Consider the following 11,142-nt stretch of genomic DNA (forward strand, 5'->3'; position numbering starts at 1 on the left):
AAATGAGGAAGGCAAAAAGAAGACATGAAGTTGCTTTGGCAGATAATGTGAAGATAAACCCGAAGGGTTTCGACAGGTATATTAAGAGTAAAAGGATAGTAAGGGACAAAATTGGTCCCCTAGAGGGTCAGAGTGGTCGTCTACGTGTGGAGTCTCACGAGATGGGGGAAGATCGCAAACAGTTTTTTTGCATCAGTATTTACTCAGGAAACTGGCAGAATGAATATGGATGGAAGGGAAACATACAGAAGAGACATGGAACAGATGGAAATTGAGGAGGAGGAGGTACTTGCTGCCTTACAGCAAATAAAGGTAGATAAATCCCCAGGGATGGATATGATATTCCCTCAGACCTTGAGGGGGACATGTGTAGAAATTGCAGGGGCCCTGACAGAATAAATTGGATAGATATATGGATGGCTGGAGGTCATGGAAAGGGTGTATGTTAGTGGAACTAGCAGAATACTGATTTGGCACTGACTAGAAGGGCCATATGGCCTGTTTTCTATGCTGTAGGGTTCTATGGTTCCTTCCTCCCTCCTCCCAGATCTCTCTTTCTCCTCGCTCTCTCTCTTTCCTCTCTCCATCCCCCTAACCTCTCTCCTTTCACCCTCTCCTCTTTTTCTCTCTCTCCCTCTCCCCTTCTTTCTCTTTCTCCCACCTCTCTCCACTCTTTCTCTCCCTTCCTCTCTCCTACTTCTCTCTCCCCCTCTCTCCCACTTGTTCTTTCCCTCTCAGAAAACATCCTGTCTGGTCAGTCTCTGGATTTTGGGGTTTTGGGCAGAAGGTGTTGTGAACAGGGAGTGTGAACAGGAGGTGTGGACGGGGTGTGGACAGGAGGTGTGGGTAGCAGTATGGACAGGGCAAGGATGATAGTTTTTTGCTGTTTTCTTCCATAGATTGACCTACAGGCGATGAGCGATAAATTGGATAGGTGGATATCAATTGCACAGCGTGTCCGTGCCTCTGTCCCAGCCGATGATAAGGTTCTGCTGTCCTTTGACGAGGCAGTGTCAGAGCTGAAGCAGTTCCTGCCGGTCCTGGTAAACATGTGCCAGCCAGAAATGAAGGCAAGGCACTGGTTGGCCATCTTCACAGGTAAGGATTCTGCTCCCCACAGCCTGGGAGGTGACAGAGGATATCGCTGGATGTGATATGTGTGTGGATCTCAGTAAGGCGTTTGACAGGATTCCCCATGGGTTGGCACATCCTGAGCATCATGAGGCCTGCGATTTGTAGAATGTTGGCTGCGTTAGTTCTGTATCTCTATCTTTGCTCGATAAAGGACACTGTTTAACCAGCTGAGTTTCTCCAGCGTTGTGTTTGTCTGACTTTTGTGTTTTACCCGTGATGTCAGTGATGAACCTCACGCAGACAGTGATCTGGGCCCGTTGTTTGTTGCAGAGATGGGAGAGACCTGGAGTCCTGAATGGCAGATGAAGATATCGGACCTCCTGGCATACAACCTTCCTGCCTACAGCACGTTCATCAAACAGGTCAGAGTGTGGGAGGGTTGCCTTGGTGATGAGGGGCAGGGTCACTGACCAGTGTGAACTGAATGCAATGTGGATGATCTCACTGAAAGCCAGAGGTGAAGCTCCCGGATGGGGAACTGTTCCTGTCATCGGTGCAGGGGATGTGAGATGATCCTTTTTTTTTAAATTTTTTATTTTTCACACCATAAATTACATTGACCACGATACATACATTTTCCTTTTCAAATATTAACAGTGTCATTTTCTCCCCCCCCTCCTCCCATCCCACCCTCCCTACCTCCCCCCCCCATCCATTTAAAGTACAAAATCTAAGATACATTAAACCAGTCAAACAATGTTGTCATTCAATAAAAATAAACAAGAAATTCCACTGAGTCATTTCTTTTCATTTCCTTCTCCTTTCGTTAATTTAGATGGTGAATGTCTCCGGTAGGTTTTCGCTATTGTGTTTAATGTAAGGCTCCCATATTTGTTCGAATATTTCAATATTATTTCTTAAACTATATGTTATTTTTTCTAATGGAATACACTTATTAATTTCTATATACCATTGTTGTATTTTCAAATTATCTTCCGATTTCCAGGTTGACATAATGCATTTTTTTGCTACGGCTAGAGCTATCTTAACAAATCTTTTTTGTGCACCATCCAAATCAATTCCAAATTCTTTGTTTTTTATGTTACTTAGGAGGAAGATCTCTGGATTCTTTGGTATATTGTTTTCTGTAATTTTATTTAATATTTGGTTTAGATCTTCCCAAAATTTTTCTACTTTCTCACATGTCCAGATTGCATGAATTGTTGTTCCCATTTCTTTTTTTACATCGAAAACATCTACCAGATACTGTTGGGTCCCATTTATTTAACTTTTGAGGTGTAATGTATAGCCTGTGTATCCAGTTATATTGTATCATACGTAACCTCGTATTTATTGTATTTCTCATCGTTCCAGAACATAACTTCTCCCATGTTTCCTTTTTTATCTTTATATTTAAATCTTGTTCCCATTTTTGTTTAGTTTTACCATTTGTTTCCTCATTCTCCTTTTCTTGCAGTTTAATATACATGTTTGTTATAAATCTTTTGATTGTCATTGTATCTGTAATCACATATTCAAAGTTACTTCCCTCTGGTAAACTCAGACTGCTTCCTAATTTGTCCTTCAAGTAGGATCTCAGTTGGTAATATGCCAGCACTGTATCTTGAGTTATATTGTATTTATCTTTCATTTGTTCAAAGGATAATAATTTATTTCCCGAAAAGCAATTTTCTATTCTTTTGATCCCTTTTTTCTCCCATTCTCTAAAGGAAAGGTTATCTATTGTAAAAGGGAGTGACTGATTTTGTGTCAATATTAGTTTTGGTAATTGGTAATTTGTTTTATTCCTTTCTACATGAATCTTGTTCCAAATATTGAGGAGATGATGTAATACTGGAGAACTCCTACGTTGTACCAATTTTTCATCCCATTTATATAATATGTGTTCAGGTATCTTTTCCCCAATTTATCTAGTTCTAATCTAGTGCAATCTGGCTTTTCCCTTGTTTGGTAAAAATCTGATAGGTATCTTAGTTGTGCGGCTCTATAATAATTTTTAAAGTTTGGCAGTTGTAAGCCTCCTTGTTTATACCATTCTGTTAATTTATCTAGTGCTATCCTCGGTTTCCCCCCTTTCCATAAAAATTTCCTTATTATTTTCTTTAACTCCTTGAAGAATTTCTCTGTCAAATGTATTGGCAATGCCTGAAATGGGTATAATATCCTTGGGAAAATTATTAGTGGATAATAATTGAGTTTATATAGATGGCTGAGATTTTTATTTATTTGTATACCTAGGTATCTTATTGCTTGCATTTGCCATCTGAATGGTGATTCCTTCTTAAATTTTGAGAAATCCGCATCATTCATTGGCATTGCTTCACTTTTATTTACGTTAATCTTGTAACCCGACACTTCTCCATATTCCTTCAGTTTCTTATATAATTCTTTTATTGATAGTTCAGGTTCTGTTAAGTATACTATAACATCATCCGCAAATAAACTGATTTTATATTCCTTGTCTTTTATTTTTATCCCTTTTATATTATTTTCTGTTCTTATCAATTCTGCTAGTGGTTCTATAGCTAACGCGAACAATAAGGGTGATAGTGGGCATCCCTCCCGTGTTGACCTGCTTAAGTTAAATTGCTTTGATATATATCCATTTACTGTCACTTTCGCCAATGGCCCCTTATATAATGCTTTAATCCAATTACTATACTTCTCTGGTAAACTGAATTTTTGCAATACTTTGAATAAATAATTCCATTCTACTCTGTCAAAGGCCTTCTCTGCGTCTAAAGCAACTGCTACTGTTGGCGCTTTACTTCCTTCTACTGCATGAATTAAGTTAATAAATGTACAAATATTGTCTGTTGTGCGTCTTTTTTTAATAAATCCAGTTTGGTCTAGATTTACCATTTTAGGTACATACTCTGCTAATCTGTTTGCTAATAGTTCAGCTATTATCTTATCATCTGTGTTAAGTAATGATACTGGTCTATATGACGCTGGTGCGAGTGGATCTTTCCCTTGCTTAAGTATTACTGTAATTATTGCTGTTTTACATGAATCTGGTAAGCTTTGTGTTTTATCAATCTGGTTGATTACTTCCAGGAGGGGAGGAATTAATAAATCTTTAAATGTTTTATAGAATTCTATTGGGAATCCATCCTCTCATGGTGTTTTATTATTTGGTAATTTTTTTATTATCTCTTGTATTTCTACTATTTCAAATGGTTCTGTTAATTTATTTTGTTCCTCTATTTGTAATTTTGGTAGTTCAATTTTAGTTAAAAATTCATCTATTTTGTCTTCTTTCCCTTCATTTTCAGTTTGGTATAATTGTTCATAGAATTCTCTAAAGTTTTCCTTGATCTCCGTTGGATTATATGTGATTTGTTTGTCTTTTTTCCTTGATGCCAATACCATTTTCTTAGCTTGTTCTGTCTTAAGCTGCCATGCTAGAATTTTGTGCGTTTTTTCCCCGAGTTCATAATATTTCTGTTTTGTCTTCATTATGTTCTTCTCCACCTTATATGTTTGTAATGTTTCATATTTTATTTTTTTATCTGCCAATTCTCTTCTTTTAGTTGTATCTTCCTTCATTGCTAATTTTTTTTCTATATTTACTATTTCCCTTTCCAACTGCTCTGTTTCCTGATTGTAGTCCTTCTTCATCTTAGTTACATAACTTATTATTTGCCCTCTAATGAACGCTTTCATTGCATCCCATAGTATAAACTTATCTTTCACTGATTCCGTATTTATTTCAAAGTACATTTTAATTTGTCTTTCAATTAATTCTCTAAAATCCTGCCTTTTAAGTAGCATGGAGTTTAATCTCCATCTATACATTCTTGGAGGGATGTCCTCTAACTCTATTGTCAATATCAAGGGTGAATGGTCCGATAATATTCTAGCTTTATATTCTGTTTTTCTTACTCTATCTTGCATACGAGCTGATAACAAAAATAGGTCTATTCTTGAGTATGTTTTATGTCTACCCGAATAATATGAATATTCCTTTTCCTTTGGGTGTTGTTTCCTCCATATATCCAAAAGTTGCATTTTTTCCATCGATTTAATTATAAATTTGGTTACTTTATTCTTTCTGTTAATTTTTTTACCAGTTTTGTCCATATTTGAATCCAAATTCAGGTTGAAATCCCCTCCTATTAATATGTTCCCTTGCGTATCTGCTATCTTCAAAAAAATATCTTGCATAAACTTTTGATCTTCTTCGTTAGGTAAATATACATTGAGTAGATTCCAAAACTCCGAATATATCTGACATTTTATCATTACATATCTCCCTGCTGGATCTATTATTTCCTCTTCTATTTTAATTGGCACATTTTTGCTAATTAATATAGCTACTCCTCTTGCTTTTGAATTATACGATGCTGCTGTTACATGTCCTACCCAATCTCTCTTTAATTTCTTGTGCTCCAATTCAGTTAAATGTGTTTCTTGCACGAATGCTATATCAATTTTTTCTTTTATCAGTAAATTTAGCAGTTTCTTCCTTTTGATTTGATTATGTATTCCGTTAATATTTAAAGTCATATAGTTCAGCGTAGCCATTTCATACTTTGTTTATCTTCCCTTTCCGTTTCTCCATCATCACCTTTCCTTCTTATCCATTTCTGCTTTCTTGTTTTGAACACTTTATAAGACAACATTTCTAAAACATCAAACATTTTCCTTATTCTCCTATTTAAAACTTCTTTAACCCCACTATCCCCTCCCCTTCCTGAGTTGCCCTTTATCCCTTGTCGGGCAACCACATCTCCCCTCTCCATTTGGATTTGCGAATTCACTCGCAGACGTCAACTGATTTTGCAGTGACCGTAACTCCTCCCCACCCAGCCCCCCCCAGAAAAGATTTCAATTTTCATATGTAACAAAGGTCACTCTTTTAATTCCCTCCTTATTCCCTCTATTCCCTTTCATTCCCTTATTAATTCTTATCTATACTCTATATATTTTCCTCTAAATACGGATACATTCATGTATACACACTATATATATATATATATATATATATACACACATATACTCCTATACACACATGCATATAGTTTGTGGTCATTTTCATTCTCATTACATGTCTTCATCACTCTGCCTGTTTTGTAGTTGTTCTGCAAATTTTCGTGCTTCCTCTGGATCCGAGAATAGTCTGTTTTGTTGCCCTGGAATAACTATTTTAAGTACCGCTGGGTACTTTAACATAAATTTATATCCTTTTTTCCATAAGATCGTTTTTGCTGTATTCAAGTCCTTCCTCTTCTTCAGGAGTTCAAAACTTATGTCTGGATAGAAAAAAGATTTTTGACCTTTATATTCCAGTGGCTTTTTGTCTTCTCTTACTTTCTTCATTGCTTTCTCCAATATATTTTCTCTTGTTGTATATCTTAAGAATTTTACTAAAATGGATCTTTGTTTTTGCTGCGGTTGTGGTTTCGGGGCTAATGTTCTATGTGCCCTCTCTATTTCCATTTCTTCCTGTAATTCTGGTCTTCCTTGGACCCTGGGGATCCAATCTTTTATAAATTCTCTCATATTCTTGCCTTCTTCATCTTCCTTAAGGCCCACTATCTTTATATTATTTCTTCTATTATAGTTTTCCATTATATCTATCTTCTGAGCTAACAGCTCATGTTCCTCTTTAACTTTTTTATTAGATTCTTCTAATTTCTCTTTTAATTCCTCCACTTCCATTTCTACGATTATTTTTCGTTCTTCCACATTATCCACTCTTTTTCCTATCTCTGATATGACCATTTCTATTTTATTCATTTTTTCTTCTGCACTCTTAATTTTACTTTTTATTTCATTAAATTCTTGTAATTGCCATTCTTTCACTGATTCCATATATTCTTTAAAAAAAGCTACATCCATTGTCTTGTTTTTCTCTTCTTCTTCCACTTCTTTCTGTTCTTCTTCTTCTTCTTCCTCTGGGTTGACCATCTGTTGTTTCCTTGTTTTCTTTTCACCCTCTTCTTTCTTGTTCTCGTTATTGTCTGTGTTCTGCACCTGCTGCTGTGCTGCAGGTGTCTCTCTCAGGTGTGGAGATCGACTCCGCAGCTGTTCCCCCCTCCCGTCAGTGGGTTTTTTTTCATGCGCGGTTGCGCACTTTTACTCGGCTCCGCGAGCCATTTTTGTAGTCCCGAGCCCGGGACCTCCACTGACCTGAGGGAGCGGGCCTCTCTCTCCGCGGCGGGCCTCCTCGGACAGGTAAGGCCTTCACCTTCTTCTTCCGACGTTCTTTCTTCTTTTCTTCTTCCCGTTGTTTTCAACTTTTCTCTCTTCGCTGCCATTTTCTTCTCACCTTTATTTTTACTTTGTTGTAAATTTTAATCTTGTACCTTTGTGCGTTTTTTTAAAACTTTTCGGGAGAGGGCTGGAATTTCCTGACCGGCCACTACTCCATCACGTTACTCCTCCCCGGTGTGAGATGATCCTGACGCACCTTGACCCTGCTGGAAGTTGTCAGCTCTAAGCTGCTCAGGTTTTCTTTCTCCAGGTCTTGGCAAAAGCGATGAAGGAGTGTGAACTGCACAAGCTCCTGGTGTCGGTGAAGAGATTCTGGCAGAGCTGTGAGTTCCGTCTGGTCACACACATCACTGTGGCTCGTCTACCAGAGTCATGTCCCCACAGGTCTCAACGGTCCCTCGGTGGCAAATTTTCTTCTCCCTCCATCAACTGGATGGCAAAGAACAGTGGGGCCCTGATCCTGGTTGGTGAGTGTCTGTGACTCACCTCTGATTCCCCATCCCCTGTCCGCACTCCCCCATCCCCATCCCCATCCCCATCCCCATCCCCATCCCCATCCTCATCCCCATCCCCATCCCCATCCCCATCCCTATCCCCATCCCTATCCCCATCCCTATCCCCATCCCTATCCCCATCCCTATCCCCATCCCTATCCCCATCCCTATCCCCATCCCTATCCCCATCCCTATCCCCATCCCCATCCCCATCCCCATCCCCATCCCTATCCCCATCCCTATCCCCATCCCTATCCCCAACCCTATCCCCATCCCTATCCCCATCCCTATCCCCAACCCTATCCCCATCCCTATCCCCATCCCTATCCCCATCCCTATCCCCATCCCTATCCCCATCCCTATCCCCATCCCTATCCCCAACCCTATCCCCGTCCCTATCCCCGTCCCTATCCCCGTCCCTATCCCCGTCCCTATCCCCGTCCCTATCCCCGTCCCTATCCCCGTCCCTATCCCCGTCCCTATCCCCGTCCCTATCCCCGTCCCTATCCCCGTCCCTATCCCCGTCCCTATCCCCGTCCCTATCCCCGTCCCTATCCCCGTCCCTATCCCCGTCCCTATCCCCGTCCCTATCCCCCGTCCCCATCCCCCGTCCCCATCCCCCGTCCCCATCCCCCGTCCCCATCCCCCGTCCCCACCCCCCGTCCCCACCCCCCGTCCCCACCCCCCGTCCCCACCCCCCGTCCCCACCCCCCGTCCCCACCCCCCGTCCCCACCCCCCGTCCCCATCCCCCGTCCCCATCCCCCGTCCCCATCCCCCGTCCCCATCCCCCGTCCCCTGTTTCCTCGTCCACTGTTCCCCATTTCCCCATCCCCCAACCCCATCTTGGCCTTCATAAATCAAAGTATTGAGTACAGGAGTTGGGATGTTATAGTAAAGTTGTTTAAGACATTGGGGAGGCCAAATTTTGAATATTATGTACAGTTCTGGACACCGAACTCCAGGAAATATATCAATAAGATAGAAAGAGAGCAGAGAAGACGGGGTGTGACAGGGTGACGGTGGGTGATGGGGAGTGATGAGGTGTGACAGGGTGATGGGGGTCACAGGTGATGGGAGACAGGTTGACAATTATGGGGTGTGACAGAGTGTGACAGGGTGATAGGTGTGACAATGTGAGGGGTGTGTTGTTGGATGACAGGGTGATGGGGGTGTGATGTGGGGTGATATGGTAACGGAGTGGCAGGGTGACGGGGTGTGACGTGGACTGATAGGGTGATGGGGTGTGACGTGGACTGACAGGGTGATGGGGTGTGACGTGGACTGATAGGGTGATGGGGTGTGATGTGGGGTGATATGGTAACGGAGTGGCAGGGTGACGGGGTGTGACGTGGACTGATAGGGTGATGGGGTGTGACGTGGACTGATAGGGTGATGGGGTGTGACGTGGACTGACAGGGTGATGGGGTGTGATGTGGGGTGACGGGTGTCACGGGGTGATTGGGTGTGATGTGGGGTGATAGGGTCTGGGTGTGACTTTGGGTGACAGGGGTGTGACAGGGGGTGTAACATGATGCCTTTGCCCACCTGTTGCAGACATTGAGAGGCTGCAGGGCTTTGCAGAGGACAGCGTGATGACCTTGAATCTGATCATGACGAGTCCCGCCATGGATACTGACCGAGAGGAGGCAGCCATGCTCATGGAGATGGTGGGGCACTTTGGTGAGTTGTAAATCCCCCCGGGCCACTCTCCCCCCACCCCCCATATGGGGCACTCCCCCACCTCTGGGCCCGTCCTCACTACAATGTTACTCTGACAGCACTAGCCAACACCATACCACAACCTCTCTCACTAACAATGACTTGGGGACGGACGTTGGATGCATCTCCATCTGTTGGTAGTAGTGTGCCATCTGTTCCATCGCCAGCTCTCAATGTTCAATGGGACAGAGACAGGGTGCAGAGCTGGGGAGAGAAGTGGAAGGCGATCAGAGAGGTTACAGATGGTACAAAGGTTGGAGGTGTTGTGGGTGGTATCAGTTACAACAGGATATAGTCAGGCTGAAGAGTTGAGCAGGGAAGTGGCATCTTGGAAGGACTAACCAGAAGGCTGAGTACAGGGTTAATGATCGGTCACTTAACCGTGTGGAGGAACAGAAGGCCTCACAGGTTGATCGGGTGATTAAGATGGCATATGGGATGGTGGGCTTCATTAATAGGGGATTGAGTTCAGGAGTAGAGAGGACATGTTGCAGCTCTACAAATCTCTGGTGAGTCCACACAGAGAATTATGTTCAGTTCTGGTCACCTCATTACAGGAAGGATGTAGAAGCTGTGGAGGGGGGGCAGAGGAGATTTACCAGGATGTTGCCTGGATTGGGAAACAAGACAAAGTTAGCAGAGCTGGAACTTTTCACTTTGGAGAGTAGAAGGATGAGGGAACACTTAATAGAGGTTCTGAGAGGCATAGAGAGGATGGACAGCCAGCACCTGTTCCCCAGAGTGGGATCAGCAAACTCCAGAGGACATGTGAACAAAGTGAAGGGTGGGAAGTTTAGGGGAGACATCAGGGGTAGGTTTTTTCACACAGTGGGTTGTGGGGGCCTGGAATGCCTTGCCAGGGATGGTGGTGGAGGCTGGAACATTAGGGCATTTAAGAGACTCTTAGACTGGCACATGGATGGAGAAAAAATAGAGGGTTATGGGATGAGGGAAGGGTTAGATTGTTGAGTAGGTTTCCGTAGGTCGACACTACGTCATGGGTTGAAAGGCCTGTACCCTTGGACCATGTCTTCTCTTGTTCACAGCTGAATTTCTCGACCTGTGGAAGAATTTTCAGGACAAATGGGTCTTCCTGCACCAGATCTTCTCTGAGATGGAAGTGAAGGCTCTGAAACAGGACCTGGTATTGGTGAGTGGCTGAGGGCATGAATGCTAGGTCAGAGGCCAGCAGAGCAGGGGAGGGTGAGGAACGAGCAGGGACACCAGCCCTCCTTTCTGCATAGGGAATGGCTGGAGGTTGGAGAGGGGAAAGATGGCAAGTACACAAGGGGCAATCACTGATGCCCTGCCCACCCATCACTGACCAATGCCCCATCCGCCTGTCACTGACTGGATGCCCCATTCATCCATCACTGACCGATGCCCCATTTGCCTGTCACTAACCGATGCCCCGTCTGCCTGTCACTGACCGATGCCCCATCTGCCCGTCACTGACCGATGCCCCGTCTGCCCATCACTGACCATTGCCCCGTCTGCCCGTCACTGACCGATGCCCCATCTGCCCGTCACTGACCGATGCCCCGTCTGCCCGTCACTGACCGATGCCCCGCCCGCCCGGCACTGACCGATGCCCCGCCCGCCCGGCACTGACCG

The 11,142-nt window shown here is 43.4% G+C and overlaps 1 protein-coding gene across 5 annotated transcripts in view; it reads left to right on the top strand.

Annotated features, from left to right (window-relative positions):
• The window catches only part of LOC138739703 (dynein heavy chain domain-containing protein 1), a 194,564-nt gene that overhangs the window by 46,218 nt on the left and 137,204 nt on the right, over positions 1 to 11,142 (top strand). For all 5 annotated transcript variants that reach the window (XR_011342368.1, XR_011342369.1, XM_069892290.1 and 2 more), the window contains exons 17-21: positions 900 to 1,098; positions 1,405 to 1,496; positions 7,565 to 7,781; positions 9,364 to 9,489; positions 10,575 to 10,678. Coding sequence is in view for 3 of the 5 variants with exons in the window: in XM_069892290.1 (XP_069748391.1) it covers positions 900 to 1,098; positions 1,405 to 1,496; positions 7,565 to 7,781; positions 9,364 to 9,489; positions 10,575 to 10,678 (738 nt within the window). In the remaining 2 variants the exon portion in view is untranslated. The remainder of the gene's footprint in view (positions 1 to 899; positions 1,099 to 1,404; positions 1,497 to 7,564; positions 7,782 to 9,363; positions 9,490 to 10,574; positions 10,679 to 11,142) is intronic.

Source organism: Narcine bancroftii, chromosome 7, assembly GCF_036971445.1.
Source record: "Narcine bancroftii isolate sNarBan1 chromosome 7, sNarBan1.hap1, whole genome shotgun sequence".
NCBI classification, from domain to species: domain Eukaryota; kingdom Metazoa; phylum Chordata; class Chondrichthyes; order Torpediniformes; family Narcinidae; genus Narcine; species Narcine bancroftii.